The sequence below is a fragment of the Desmodus rotundus genome, chromosome 10 (assembly GCF_022682495.2).
Source record: "Desmodus rotundus isolate HL8 chromosome 10, HLdesRot8A.1, whole genome shotgun sequence".
In the NCBI taxonomy this organism is placed as follows: Eukaryota; Metazoa; Chordata; class Mammalia; order Chiroptera; family Phyllostomidae; genus Desmodus; species Desmodus rotundus.
The window spans coordinates 94,204,082-94,220,076 of NC_071396.1; the positions used below are offsets into that span (position 1 = coordinate 94,204,082).

General features: G+C 49.8%; 1 protein-coding gene across 1 annotated transcript in view; it reads right to left on the reverse strand.

Annotated features, from left to right (window-relative positions):
* Positions 1–15,995, reverse strand: part of LOXHD1 (lipoxygenase homology PLAT domains 1) — a 133,941-nt gene that overhangs the window by 69,852 nt on the left and 48,094 nt on the right. The window contains 9 exon segments of the mRNA XM_053913122.1: positions 312–388; positions 5,502–5,662; positions 7,132–7,278; positions 7,280–7,287; positions 11,498–11,633; positions 12,047–12,133; positions 13,148–13,308; positions 13,845–13,980; positions 15,357–15,607. Of these exon segments, the coding sequence (XP_053769097.1) occupies positions 312–388; positions 5,502–5,662; positions 7,132–7,278; positions 7,280–7,287; positions 11,498–11,633; positions 12,047–12,133; positions 13,148–13,308; positions 13,845–13,980; positions 15,357–15,607 (1,164 nt within the window).

Below are 15,995 nucleotides of genomic sequence, written 5' to 3' on the forward strand. Positions count from 1 at the left end.
AAGGACAAAACATCTAGGAAAAGGAGAACCCTTTTACCTTTAGCGTTATTGCTTTTGTTACTCTAACAGCAGAGGTCCATATGTGTGCAGGGCCCCACACCTGAGGCCACCAAGAGTCTGTGTGCACAGCACAGCCAGGCCGGACTTCCAGATCCGGCCCCAGAGCCTCTTCCTCTCTGCCCTGCCTGGCGCTGCCCCGTGGGATGAAGTGAGGAGCACACACTTTCTCTGGGGTTTGCTTCTGTGTGGCCAAGGGAAGGGGCCTGCCTCCCCCAGGGCCCGGCCAGCACCTGGCCATCGGGGCAACTTACTCTTCAGTGTCGCATTGCTGTCACTGGGCAGCAGCTCTCGGACCAACTGCCCATCGTCCTTATCTTTGTCCAACCACCTGGTGGGCAAACGAGGGGCTGTTAGCTCTTCGCATGGTGGAGGCAGACAACCAACCCTCACTCAGTTCTGCATACTCACCAGGGAGGCCGGCACTTTGAATTCAGGCAAAGGAAAATGGTTCCACTAGAGCTCAGAATAAAGGGCCTCAACCCAGCCTGGGGAGGGAGGACTGCCCTGAGGAGGTGACATTTGGCTGGGACTGGAAGGGTAACAAGGAGTTAACCAGGGGAAGGGGAGGTGCATTCCAGAAGGAATAACATAGGCTGGGACAAGTTGAACAAAGGTCTGATGCAGTGAGTAAAGGGCAGGAGCTGGCAGATGAACCTAGAGGCGAAAGGGTCACTGGATGTGGGACCTTGGCAATCATGGTAAAAGAGTTTATCCTAAATGCCATGAGCACCTGGGATATCATCATCACCAAAACAACCACCTTTCCCCTAAGAGTCCACCTTGTGTGTGGCACTGCAGTAAGGGCTCTAGGGTGGCGAGAAGACAGAGGAGATGCACTAAGATAAGACACAGGCCAGCCCTTAGAAGACAGGATAGGCTGGCCAAGGCACTGAAGACCAAGATAAGGAGGGGCGTTAGGTCAAAGTGCGTGCAGCAGGAATTTAGAGAAAGAAGAAAGGGTCGTGGTGAAGGGACTTTGACCTGACTCCTCAAGAATGAGTGAGGTTTACCAGCAGGGAGGAGCTGGGGTGGCCCCTGCAGGGCCGGGGTTGGATGACTGTGACTCATCAATCTGTTGCAATGGGCCATGGGCCCAGCTCTCGGCTGGCCATCCACCAGCAAAGACACTGGACAAGTTCACCTGGAAAGCACCGTTCCCACTGAGCAGAGGGACCCCACCTGAGAAATCAGATAACTCACGCAAGCACAGGTTGTCTTGGCCCCAGTGCTCAAGATGGTCTGTGATTCGGGGTGATGGTAGCAGAAGAGACACCCTTGTTGTGCTCCAGGGCAATGAGGGAACCAAGGTACTTGAGTCTTGACCTTGTCTTTGCAGCCTACCCCTGTTATACTCCTGCGATGGTGGGCAATTCCCAGGCCCTGGAGTATCAAACAGAGCCCAGGCACTGCCTCCTTCCCTACCCTCTTGACACGGAGCCCACACTGCCCTAAACCACAGCCCCTCTGCCTAGGTACTGCCCCTCCCCAGGGGCAATGCAAGCAGCATTGTGGCTGCCCCCTCCCTCCCTTCTCTACTTCCCTCCTTCCCTCTCTGACACGTGACCTTACATTCACATGGACCTGGCTGTCAGCTAGTTGTTAACTAGCATTAAAATGTTAGCTGGCAACCAAGTTGTTACACTTCCCAGGGGCTTTGGTGCTGTGAATCTAGAACACCAGAAAACATTTGCTATTCCAAACCCTGAAGATCTAGCTGAGGAATTCCAGGCCTCGATGACAGCACCAAGGGGAAGGGAGGCATATTTGGAAGCAGGGGACCGCTGGCTCGAGCCCCTCAAATCAACCCATTAGGAGCCTCACCCTCTGCCTGTCCCGCCAAGGTCACTCTGGTATCTCCCACAGACATGGAGACTGCAGAGGAGAAGGTTGTGAAGCAGCCCTGGCCACACGTGCCCAGGGACGGGAAGGAAGAAAGGTCAGCCAGCCCTCGGCTGTGGGAGATTCCCACCTCTCTCCATTCTCTCCACCACCTACTCATCCCCAGGCTGTCTTCAGCAGTAAAAGGAATCCATGACCTGTCATTTCAGTTTCCACCTAAATACTTGAGGGGTATTAATAGATATTTCCAAATATAACCTTTTCTTTCAGCTTCAAACACTTCAGCCCAGTTTCAGAGATGTTGCTAAATGGATAAGCCAGTCTGCTGCTGGTTTTATGGCTCTTTCCCTGGGCTTGCACAAATGTGCAAGTAGGCACATGTCTGCACACACAAACACACACAGACCACACCCCTGCCATAGCCAAAACACTTACCACTCCCTGATGCTGGCACGGCGATTTTGATAAACTGGCTGGGTTGTCCCCCTCTCCCAGGCAGTTAACATAACAGCTCAATTGAAAAAGAAGCAACGTGTGAGCTTAGGTTCTACCTCCAGGCTCTTCAACGTCCTCTGGGGTCCTGAGTCAGCACATGCCATCACCACATGCCTCAGCAAGATAGGAGAGTCCATTTTCTAAAATTGCATGTACCAATTGGGGGCAGGAGAGCTCTGGGGGCTTTGGGTGGTCCCGGAGCCCATTCTGCGTGGCAGTCAACATCATCGGCATCACCTTCAGCAGCACTGGCTCCCTTCAAAGTGCAACCCTATCCCCCTGCACCATGCACGTGGCAGTGTGGACACTGCAAGTTTGTCCTCATTCTCTCTCCAGGTTCCTCCTCCTCTTCCTGACCTGCCTCAGGGCTTAGTCCCCACCATTTTCTTTACCTACTATCTTCCAAAAGGGTCTCATCCATTTCTCTGGCTTTACATTTCATCTCTAATCCCTCATTGCCTGAATTTATTTCTCAAGGCTGTCTGCCTACTCAACTCACAGGCATCTCAAACCCAACACACCCCAACTAAACCTCCAGAGTCCAGGCCAACCCCCCCAACCCTTCCTGTCCCAGGCTCCCCTTTTCAGTAGAGAGCACAACACACCCCCGTTTACCAAAGGCATAGACCTGGGTCCTCCAATTCCAACCCCCTCTCATTGGTGAGTCCTGTAAACTCGACCTCCAGAACCCACCTCCTGTGTAGCTCCTTTCCCCACCTTCACCTCCCCCATAGAGGGCCAAGCTGCCATGTTATGGGTTGAACTGTACCTCCCAAAAAATACATTGAAGTCTTAACCCCTAGTACTTCAGAATGTGATCTTATTTGGAAATAACGTCCTTACAGAGTAATCAAGTTAAAATGAGGTCCTTAGGCTGGGCCCAACCTAAAATGACTGGAGTCTTTACAAGAAGGGGAGATTCGGGCAGAGAGGCAGATATGCACAGAGGGGAGACACTGTGAAGAGACACAGGGAAACACTGCCACCTACAAGCCAGGGCATGCCTGGGGCCACCAGAAGCTGGGAAAGGGGCTGAGGGCAGATCCTGGTCAGAGCTCTTTCAGAGTGAGTGTGGCCCTGCCGGCCCCTGGGCTTCCAGAACAGTGAGACAGCCGTTCCGTCCTTTGAGCCACCCAACTTATGGTGCGTTGTTACTGCAGCCCCAGCAAAATAATACAGACCATAACGGACCCCTCAGAGCCTCCTACCAGTCCCCCCATTTCCTCGATGGACCCACAACAGCCCGTCCTCCACCCAGAAACCACAGGGGAGTTCCTAAAATGGAAAATCCCCAGCAATCCTACCTGACACTGTCCACCTCTAGCTCTCTGTCCACCTCTGACGTCACTGGGGGCCCTTTCCTTTGCCCACCTGCTCTGGTCTGATTGGAGTTCCAGATCCTCAAGCTCCTTCTGGACACTCTTGTTTTTGTCCCTCAGGAAGTCAGCCTAGATGTCTCCTCTGCAGACAGACCTCACCCACCATTTCCACCTCTAACCCTCCCATCTCAGTGCGGCCCCACCACCGGCCTTGGCTACCTTTGTGCACTTACTTCATCCCGTTTCCCACGGTTTGTAAACTGTGGGTTCTTTTTTAATTCAGTTGTTTAGCTTAGTTTAATTTGTTTTAGGCTGTAAACTTCATGAGACTAGGAAGCAAGTGCTTCATAAATATCTCTTTAGTGGATGGGAATAACAGAATGAACACTGTTCCATCCAGCATCCCAGCCAGGCAGCCCCCAGGTCCAGCAGAGGGAAGACTAGCCAGTGACCAATTTGAAGAGAGACTAGAACTCTCCCATCCCATCCTTCCTCTTGCTCCTTCTCCATGGGTCAGGACACTCCTCAATAACCTCTTCAGCCCCATGCCAAATGCCACTCTTCCAGCCTGGGTGACCCACCCTCCCTTCTCCTCACCTTCCATCCACATTTTGGTCTTCTTTTCGGGCCCCAGTCCAGATCCGCCTCTTCCCGGAAACCTTCCCTGGTCTCCCCAACCCTTACTCTCAGCCTCTTTCTATTCATTCCACTTATTTGGACCTGCCTGCATCACTACTTATCTTTTTAACATAATCCCTTGTAAGACTAACAGTGGCTAGCTACACTTTGAAGATTCTAGAGACCTTTGTGATGGCCACAGAAGTTTCACATGGGATCATCCCAGTAGCCCCCCCGGGTGAAACTGCTCTTCCTGGGCTCATGAGATGTCAAGCAATTCAGCTGCTGCAAATGTGAGTCTGCGTACACCTGAGTGTGTGTGGGTGGAGAAAGAGTACTGCGTTGGCGGCTGGGCTGGTGGGCAGCCTGCTCCCATCCACTGCAAGCAGGGCTGTCTCCGTACAGCCACCATCGGAAGCCTGGGCCAGCACCAGTGAGTGAGCCTGGACACACAGCACCTTGTCCACACATGCAGGACTCAGCCTGGATCCGGGACTTGCAGGGCCTAAGTCTCAAATTAAACACACTGTGTACACGTCCCAGACGGGGGTGGGTGCCCCTCTTGAGAGTGCACGTGCACACACACGCACGAACATGAATATTGCCCCTCGTTTTTAAAATGTCTGTATCAGAAAATTCCCGAAGTCAGTGAGAGCCCAAACTGGCTATGAAAAAAATTCCAATACTTGAGAAAAAAGAAAAGAGAAGAAACTTTACCTCACTAGTAAGCTGGGGAAAGGAAATGAAAACAAAGTAGGGTATCTTGAAAGATATTAGCAGGGAAGAGATATGGTTGGAAGGCTATCCAAATGAAAAAGACAAACACCTTTGATTCAAAAGTTTGGTTCAGCAGGTAACTAACTCTCTGAGGTAACTCTCAGTTCCATTCTGAAATTGCCATGTTCTATCATGAAAAAATGCTGACGTTTTGGAGCTTAAGTACACACAGCAGCACCACAGAGGGACCCTGGGGTGCCATCACCTGTGGCGTGGGGCCAGGGCTAAGTCCCACCAGCAGGGCCCCCTCTTTTTTGCACCAACTACATCTTCACACCGCTACCTTGCTCCCTGGCCCTGGTTGTAGGGCTGGGTGTTGCCAAGTAGGGCCTGCGACCTAAGCGGGGTGGGAGGGTGGAGGGGGGAAGCTAACAGCGGGCAGGACTTGCGTACCTGAGACATGGGTACTCCACGTTGTCACTCTCGGGCTGCCCCTCCTCTCTCACCAGCACCCGGTCGAGGAACCAGCCGCTGCCCCCACCTTTGCCATTGTGTCTGATTCGCACCCGCCTCACCTTCCGCATGGTGACGGACTCAATGGTGAACTCATCAGCCTTCAAAGGGGCGGGACAGCAAGGCCAGTTGGACAGTGGCTCCCCTGGGACCCAGACACCAAGGGAACACACAGGCCCGGAAGTCAGCAAAGCCAGAGCCCCAGTTTCTCCCATTGGAGTTCCGTTAGATGTCAAGTTCCCAACAATTAAGGTCTGTATTTTTTGGATAAACAGTGATCATTCCCTACGTTTCCCCTAAAAGGCAGATCCCCCTGGAGGAAGAACACATTAAGCTGTCGGAAGGCACTAACATTGATTACGAATTAATTCCTTGCCTAATCACCTCAGGCCCCTGCTACAGGAGGACACTGATCCCCTTCGAGGAGGGGAATTACTAGAACTGACTGGGGAGGAGGGAGCAGTATCTTGTGAATGTCACAAGTTTTGCCTGCCAGTGAGGCAGCAGAAATGCAGCAGGGGTGAGAGACTACATGAGCCAACACTACAAGAGCGCACTAGGGGCCTCTGGGACAGGAACACAGAGGGTGGGACTGATGGACGAAGGAGTCAGAAGACACAGGAGGGAAAGAATAGAAAAGGGTGGAGAGACACCTCCACCCAAGTTCCAGGCCCGCCCTGCACTTGACCAGAAGGGAGCAGCAGAGGAAGGAGGGGCAAAGGCTTATGTGACAACAGTGTGCAAATCCCCTGCACCTGGCAGGCAGCCTTGAGCCTCCCATTATTGCAAAGACTCTTTACTGTGCACCTACTGTGTGCGCTGGGTCAGGTCTGCTGGCAAGCCAGTGCATCTGCCATGCCTAATCTTCACAATGGCCAGCCTCAGGCAGGCATCCCTCCCCATGTTTTAGACATGTGGAAACTGAGGCTCAGGGCAATGGAATGATTGGCCCCAGGCTGGGTTTGCCCCCAGATCTTCCTGCCCCCCCCCCCCCCCGCCCCGTTGCCTCACACGGCCTCCCAGGAAATCCATTCAATGGCTAAGAAAACAGAGGGGAACACCCGGTACATTTGTAATGAGGCTAGGAGTGAAATCCAATTCTTGCACCCCATATTTAGTGCCTTTCCTAGTTTCTTCTTCAAAAAGGAAATGAACAAGGTACCCCAGGGTGTCATGCCTAGTAGATGAGGCAAAGTTTCCACATTGGCCCTCAGAGGCCACACCTCTGTCCCAGCCTGTGTCCTCCAGCCCACAGGTGAGGTGCCCGGCCTCCTTCTCTGCCTACCCACCCATAAGGGAAGCCAGATGTTGTTCCTCCCTCCTCGGTGTCCTCCTGCTCTGCCCCCTTCTCAAAGCTCCGTGGGGGAGAGAGGCCCAAGACCCCTCCAGGGTAGCTCTCTGGCTGCCAGCTGGACAGAACTAGGAGCCCAGGGGGTGTCCAGCAGGTTAGTTCCCGTTCCACTCACCCAGAGCAAGCCTCTGATGGCTCAGCAGAGCGGGAAAGAGCAGGGAGTGGGCATGGGCTGGGGTGGGGGTGGAGGTGGGGCGGTGGCGCGTTGCTGCAACTTACACTGCCTTTCAAAAACATGTCGACGTTATTCCTGCAGTTGAACAGCAGCCGCTCTCCCGTGTCCCCCACGTCACCATAAAGGCAGAGATAGACGTTGGCATCTGTTCCTGCACCTTGGAGCTCCCCTGTGCATACAGTCACACGGTACCCGGGCCACTGTCAGGAAGAGAGAGGGACACCACTGGCTGACAGCCCCTGTTCCAGACCTCTAAGCACGGCCTCCTCCTCTCCCCCCAGCTCTCATCTGGGCTGATCTTGCTACTTCCCCAGCTGTCCAAATCCCATCTCATACCACTCAAGTCCCTGCAAATCTGCAAATCCCTTCTCCCCCCCCCCCCCCCCCCCCCCCCCCGACAGACCAGAGGTTCCTAATTCTGGTCTATCATCAAAATCCCCTGGGAAACATGCAAATTCAGGTCCTTGAGCCCCACTCCAGACCTCCTAAGTCTTAGTTTCCACTAGTGGGACCCCTAAAGGTGCATTGTTTACAAGCTCCCCCAGGGGACTGGAGATGTCAGTGTTTGGGGACCAGGTCCAATTCAAGCATTTTGGCATTTGATTCCATCCAGCCAAGTAGACCTCATTGCCTCAGGTTTTTCAGTTCATGCGTGTCTTGGCTTCCTAAGAAAGATAACTTTACTCTGTGAACCAGAACTGAGCTTCCCCTTCTCTTTGGAACTCTCCAGTGCTAAGGACGTGCCAGGAAGACAAGCAGAGCAAAAGGGCACAAGATGCAGCTGCTTATGGGATGGGCAGCAGTACTTGGTGATGGACTGGGTAGGTGTTTGAGGGAAAGAGAGGAATCAGGGAAGACTTCTGCGTTTTTGGCTTGGGCAAAAAGTTAAATCAAGCTATCATAGAGCCAGTAATTCCACTCATAGGTGTACATCCTAGAGAACTGGAAACACATGGCCATACACACACATGCAAATGTGTACACACGTGATTCTACCAATATACAAAAAGCCACTGCACTTAAATGGGGGAATTTTATTATACATTCATTACACCTCAATAAAGCTGAGTTTATTTATTTACTTTTAATCCTCACCAGAAAACACTTTTTTTCTTTGCTTTTAGAGAGAGAGTGGTGAGAGGAGAGAAGGGTTTGAGAGAGAGGACGAGAGGGAGAAAGAAAGGGAGAGAAACATCCATGTGAGAGAGAAATATTGACTGGTTGCCTTTTGTAGGCATCCCAGCTGGGGACCGAACCCACAACCCGGGCATGTGCCCTGACTGGGAATTGAACCTGTGACCGTTCACTTTGCAGGACGACACCCAACCAATGCAGCCACACCAGCCAGGGCAACTGCAGCTTTAAAAAATGGACACTGTTTTTTGGTAGTCCACTGAAAATGGAGATAAAGTAGGTCCGGAATGAGACAAATTATCTGAAATCTTAATGCAATGTACAAATGATGTTTTTCAGTAATGTACTCATTTTTATTTGGAGATACCAAGGCAGCTGAAAAGAGATTTAACCATTAAACACGTGGGTCTATGTAGATACAACGTCTGTAGCAAAAGCTCTTATTAGAAGAAAAGCCGAAGAGTGACCGTAAGAGGAATGAATAGCATTAGCCGGAGTGGAACATGGGAACTTGAAAGGGAGAGGAGAACAGCAGCCTTGCTTCTGTCTCAATTGTGATGAAAAGTCAGTTTTGCCTTTTTACATGGAGCTTTTAGACAATTCCCAGAAGCAAACTGATGAGGGAATTTAGAAACCCCTTTGCCTGGGAATTCCAGCCCTCTTCATTCAAGAGCTCAAGGGTTCATTTGGTTGGCAGTTCTCAGGGGTCCTGATCCTCTCTGTGGGTCCCTCCCAGCCCACCAGCCACTGAGGTCCCAAGCTCCTTCTTGGCAAGCAGTCTGAGGACAATTGAAAAGAATTACGTTATTAGCCATCAGCAGTAAGAGGCTTTAAACAGATGGGTAAGTACCGGAGACCCTGTATTTTAATTTAAAAATTACAGCTCAGCTTGATTAACAAGAAGCTATGACTTTCGGACTCAGAGGTCCCTTGCTCACTCATCAGTGTTACGTGATCACTTCTGCCGCGTGTGCACAGAGAAAGCTGACCTCGTTGATTTTACCGCCTCACGGAGCTCCTGAGGGACAGGCAAGGTGGGAAGACACTGTGAGCCCGCGCATGTTTGTCCGAGTCTCCATGCCTCCCTGGGTGTGTGCGCAGGGGGGTGGGGGGACGAGGGGCAGGGGGCAGGGCTTGGGGGGCAGCAGAGTCATCCTCTGATCAAAGTACGGAGAAGGTAAAAGTAAAGAACATTCTGATCATTTGAAATCAAAATGGCAGATTTCTCTCTAGGAAAAAAGTTCACTATAATGACAACATACAGATTCTTTAAAAGTTTTAACCAAAAAAAAAAAAGGTTTTACCAATAAGGCCAGGGGAGAGGGACAAGCACAGACAACAGCAACAAAACTTTGGAAGCTGGAGCACCACTCAGCACAGCGGTTCCTCCCAGCAGCAGCAGCAGCACCTAGGAATTTGTGAGATGGACGAATTCCTGGGTCCCACCCAGACCCACTGACTCAGCCACCCTGCCGGCGGGGCCCAGCTGTCAGTGCTTTAACAAGCACTTTGGTGGTAATGCATGCTGAAGTTTGAGGATCTCTGACTCAACAGAGCGGAGAGGATTCATCAGAGCTGTCAGCTGTGAATTCTGAGAAGCAATCCCGCAGAAAGGCTCAGGAATGACAGCACCAGGCAACTGGCAATGGACCGCTGAGTGAGGGGCTACCATCATGAGAACTGGTTAGAAGGGTTTAGAAAGCAGTCAGGTCCCAAGACCCCTCCCTGAATGGTTATGTCTGTGGGCTCAATTCTGGCACACAAAGGGGACAGATCAGGTAAGAGCAGATGTATTTTTGATTTGGTGGGCTACATATTATATAAAGTCCTAATCTGGGGCAGAATCATGCTATTCAGAGAGAGAAGAGCTTTCTTTCCAAGCAAATACTACTGAATGTGAAAGGGCAGTGTATAGCCGCCGACCCAGGAGGCAAGAGACCTCGTTCTGTAACTGTCTCTAACTAACCAAGACGCAGGGCAACGACTTCAATTTCCTTATCTGATTCAGGCTATTTTAAGGACTCTTAAACACAAATATTCTATAGCCAAATGCAATAATTAAAAATAAAGAAGACCCCCCTGGCTGGTGTGGCTCAGTGGATTGAGTGTCGGCCTGTGAATCAAAGGGTCACCGGTTCGATTCCCATTCAGGGCACATGCCTGGGTTGTGGGCCAGGCCCCCAGGTGGGGGTGTGTGAGGGGCAACTATACATTGATGTTTCTCTCCCTCTCTTTCTCTCTCCCTTCCCCTCTCTAAAAAATAAGTAAATAAAATCTAAAAAACAAAAAATGAAGAAGACCCATAAAATAGTGCTAACCAAAAACATTGCCTAATTAGATTCACAGACCAGCTGATCTCTTTTAGATATTTGCTATTCAGGGTTTCTATGTTTCTGTGTATTTGACTCTATTCAAGTCATTTCAGTAAGTATATCCAGTGCTTCTACTGATTTGTAAATGCCCGAGACGTGGAACTGTAAAAATATTTATAAGGGCTACTAGAACTATGAGAGATATTGCTGTCTATATTCTGAACTCTTCATAAGTTTGCAATATCACTTTACTACTAAACAAATTAAGGACTACCATGAGGATAACAAATAGGTGAATTATATTAAGTGCCAATTCTGATCAATTGCTAATGTCTGCCTGGAGGGCTGTTTGAGGGCTGGGAGGCTCATTTCAGACTCAGTGGCAGAGAATCTGTGATCGCTCAGCGATGCCTGCCAAGGAAAAGGACAGGACATGTGCTGTGTATTTGCCAACACTCCGCTACTATAACCTAGAGGTAAAATGATCTCCTGTTACCCCTCTGAATGTGGACACTGGACTCCAGATTCAAACCTTTGTCCCTCTCCTGCTAGCCTTAACTAGAAACAGAGGACTCATCAGGAGCTGCCAAGCATGGCTACCAGATCCAGCCTTCCATTTTGGGGAGCATCTCTTGGATAATTTGAAGAGGATGTTTTCCTTAATTTCAGGGATATTCTAGAAAAATATTGTTCAGTGCAGGTTCTTCTCATCCCCTCCTAATCACCATGAAGGCCCTTGAATCTCCCCTCCATCCCCCATACCCACAATCACAGAGCTCTGGCATCATGCCTTAGAAATGGCTCCTTCAAGACAGTCTTGAAGCTGGACCTCTGAACCACCCTGGCATTCACAGGGAGGCTGATGGTGCACAGTGGACAAGACAGCTCATTGGCCAGACCCCCACTGGCACACCAAGTAGACATTCACTGCCTGCCCCGGGATGGGGAGTAGGGAAGCACTTACTGCCCATTATCCTCCGCACGGCAGGGCCCTCTGCGGTCATCTCCCTCACGATCTCATTGTCATCCTCATTGGCATCGAGCCAGCGGTTGCAGTTGAAGTTGTATTTGTCCTTGGTCAGAGTGTTCATCAAGGTCATCTGGGAAGAAGTCCTGGGGTAAGTAGGTAGGTGTACCAAGGATGTTCATCCATGGCCTGCTATCTAATCTCAGGAGGCCAAGGCCATTCCCTGGGGATGACTTGTGGAAGGTAGAATGCCAGATTAACATTCATCCTTCCAGGCCCCTGAGACCCACATTTGCCTAGCAACCAGGTGCTGGGGCAGAATGTAAGTCAGGACAAAACACCTGAGCACTTCCTTAGTCTACTTTGGAAGTCCCTCCCCATCAGGAAGTCCCTGTGTCCTTTGTCCAGATTCATGTCTCACCATATCCCTTTCCTACCCTCACTCCAAACAGATCAAAAGCAAACTTATGTGGCAGGTTCATTAGAAAGGAATCATTCTGTCTCCTCTCCCTACCCGCTCCCCATTCCCAAGATGGCGTGTCTCACCTTTTCTAAATGCCATCCAGAGCCAGGAGCCCTTCTGTCATGCCATGCCCGAACCTTGTAAAACCTGCCGAGATCCGGGAGCTCAAGCTATGGTGAGAAATGACAAGGTGTGAGTGGGCATAACCAGGCGAAATGCGTTTATCTCCACAGCTGACCCTCTGGCAGGGGGGCACCCACTTTGGGCTGTTCCTTGAGCAACTAGGATGGGTTTGCTTCAGGCCACCCTCATATCCTGCCTCCACTCATGCCCTAGTGGCCAGCAGCACGTGAAAGCGAGAGAGCCCTGCGGAGCTAGGGTTCAGCCTGAGCTGATGATATTGAACAAAAATAACTGACCCACAGTAGGATCCAGACTAAAGAAAATCTTCCAAGCAATAAACTTCTAGTAACAAAATTCATATGGCAGCCCTGCAAATTAGCACAAGCCCAGAGCCCCAGAGCGCTGCTGGGCATTGAAACAGACAAAAAGATCAATACAGCAGCCGTGCCCTTTCCCTAGGGGCCTGCAGTCTAGCCAGGAAGACAAATACAGAAAGAGCAGCGAGTGGACTGGTATAATAGAGGCACCCGTGGGGTGCTCTGGGAAGCGAGTGGCAAATTACAAATTATTCTTACTTAAAGGTCAGAGCCGTACTTCTGTTGGCAAAACAAGCCTTGCTCTAGTTATATAGATACTGGAAATTTAAAGCTGAATTTCTTTTGAAAGGTTCTGAAATTTGCACTTTCCCTTAAATCTGCTCCTCACTCTCTCATTCAGTCCAGATTGGGCAATTTGACACTAATGGTGTCCAGGATCTCTGGGCTACAGTGGTTCTGCCAGTGGCCAGGCTCCCAGATGCTCACAACCATTCCATACTTGCTTCTTCCCCCAGGCGTGGTTCTGGACTATCTGATTCAGAGTAAGGGCCAGAGCTAAATGACATCCCATTTACTACACCTGCAGATCAAATTTGGCACTCTTCATAGGGACCTAAAGTCTCCATTGTACCTTCTTATCTTCAAGCTTCACCCGCCCCAGCTTAGAAAACCTAGAATCCCATGACAAATACCTCTTACACCCCTCCCCTCCCTCCCTCCCACCCTGTCACACTTCTTTCCTACCCTAAACTTCTCGATTATGCCTGGTCTTAACCACTTGTTGTTGGGGTTCAGGAGAATCTCATCTGTCCGCCCCTTCCGCCCATAAATCTGGATGTAGATGGGAGAGTTGGTACCAGCTTTTCTCAAGTCAGTCGTCCAGACCCACAGGGACCAAGCAATTTCTGCAGAGACAGGTCAAGTTGCACCAAAAACTTTAATAAGTAAAGAGATGTTCATGGTACCAGTGAGGAAGAGGAGCAAATCAAAGGTGATCAGCACAGAAGCACAGGTGTGTCCCACCCTCAGAAACCCATTAGAACAAGTGCCAGTGTTAGGAAGCCAAGGATTCCCTGCTATTTGAAAGAGGGTGCCTAGTGTTCCTTTCAATGGAGAAGGCATGTTAGTGTGTTTTACACAGGGAGAAGAGTTGACTCCACCCACCCTATGTCTGGTACATTCAGGATGCACTGTCTTCAGCCATTCAGTGGAACATCTAGCCCATTGTGGCAGCTTATTCAACTTGGGGAACTGGAGTATCAGCTTTGGTGCCAGGTGTGTGACCTAGACCTTGGAGAACTAAGCTCCCTGGAGGTCCCTTTCTCTTCCTTTCCAGAGAATTAAGAAGCGGAAGTGGACTCCTTTGCCCAGTGGTCTGACATCCTGGCCTTTCCTGGCCCTGTCTGAGAGGCCACCAGTCTCTAGGCCCCCTCTGACCTACTTTTCAGCCTCTTCTTCCTGAGAGACACCATCTCGTAGAGCTGCCTTTCGATCAGCCCATCCATCTTCTTCTCATCCAGCCAATTGCTGCAAGGGAAGGTCTGCTGGATGCCGGTGAAGGGGCACAGAATCACCACCTGGGGGGAGCAGACCACGAGTCTCTGGCAGCAGGTCCCCTGGATGGGATCTCCTGAGGATGCTCAGCAGCCTCCTCAGCCCCACATTAAGGGTCATCTGCATTAGGACCCTCAAGCAATACCACGCTCTTCACATTACCTGTCATTAAATTTTAGATCATGAAATACCTCCTCTAAGAAGCCTTCCCAAATGGGTGCCATCCATACTCCTGTTTAGCAGCCCGAATCTCAAACATTTGCCTCTATATACAATGACCCCTTCAAACACCCCATTTCTTTAGGCACATCATAAAATCTCAATCTGAACCAAATTACCTAGGATACTAAATTAATCCTTTCTTTGTCATGTAATAAAAAAGGATCAATCACATGAAAGGTAATTAATATCTGAAATTGAATACAAAAACGAACTGCCCTTTTCTGGAAGTAGCTTCTCTCTTACAACCTCTCCATCTCAACCTGTGTTCCAGACTCCTGGGTTTAGAACAGGGAAGTTTATCTAGCCCAGGCCACTTACACTATAGATGTTTAAAGGAAAGTTCCTGGAACATTACAAAATCTTCCATAAATATACATTAGAGAAATTCATAATGCACTGGGGGGAGAGGGAGAGCATCATTATGATCAGGGAAGGATGCAGAGGAGTTTCAAGAGCATTAGGAATACTCACTCTGTTTCTTAAGTTGGTGGTAGACAGAATTGACTTTTGTTTTTTTTGTAATTCTCTTTATCTTTTGTTACGTATATTCTTTAAAGCATAAGTATCCCACAATACAAACATATATTTTAAAGTACTTGTTGAGCCCTGGCTGGTGTGGCTCAGTGGATTGAGTGCCAGACTGTGAACCAAAAGGTCACCAGTTTGATTCCCAGGTGGGGCACATGGCTGGGTTGCATGCCAGGTTCCCAGTTGGGGATGGGGGGCATGCAAGACACAACCAATCAATACATCTCTCACATATCAATGTTTTTCCCCCTCTCTTTCTCTCTCCCTTCCCCTCTCTCTAAAAATAAATAAATAAAATATTTTTTAAAGAAAAGAATTGTTTAAAAAATACTTATTGATTGAGAGATTTATAAACTGAAGCCAAACATCACAGCAGGAATCAGGATAGTCTATAACCACTGACTGAGCACATCTGGATCCCCTACCCTGCGTCTGGCCCTTGGATGCTCGTACAGAGCAGCCCTCATTCCTGCCCATCAGCAAGACAAGATGGAGAGACATGTTACCATCCAAAATGCCCAATGAAAGGGATCCCCCGTGTGCTCTGCTACTGACCCAAAGGAAGCAGGAAGCAGGTTAGAGCTTGTATTTGCAAATTAAAGAAGACAGGGGTAGACTCAGGGAAGGGTCATCCCAGGAGCATGCTTACCTTCTCACAGTACCAGCCTCTGTTGGAGCCAACATTGCTGTGCCCGATGGAGACCCGACTCAGGGGGCTGAGGAGCATAGCCAGCTCGATGTGGAAGATGTCTGTGCGGTCGCGGTCAAACACACCACCCTCCAGGAAGATTTTCCCACTGTTCTTATTCCCTCGGGCCCCGTACATGACCAAGTAGATTTTGGATTTGGTCCCAGCCCCCCGAAGGTCCCCCGTGAAGATGGTGACAATGTATGAGATAGCTGGCATATGGAAACAAGAGAGAGAAGAGGGTTTAGTGCCAGCGGATTACAATATCGTGCTCACTTTCCCCCTACCTGGCCACCACCTCCCTAGGTCTCCCTCTTCCATATGCCCTAGGTCCCTTTGTCCCAGTCCCTCAGATAACGTCCAGTGCCCCTTTCAACCTGCCTTTATCTTTTTCAGAATTTATGTGTCAGTGTATCTGTGTCTAGGAATAAATGGCAGGTATTATTATAGGAAGCTGCCGGCCCTGATCACAGGAAACTAACAAGGAGAGGGAGGAACTTGGGTTAGCTAAGAAGAGTTCTTATTATTAATGTTAATTATCATGTGTATATTATTAATAGCTGCTGGATGAATTCTGTTATGTCTAATTTAATTGTAATA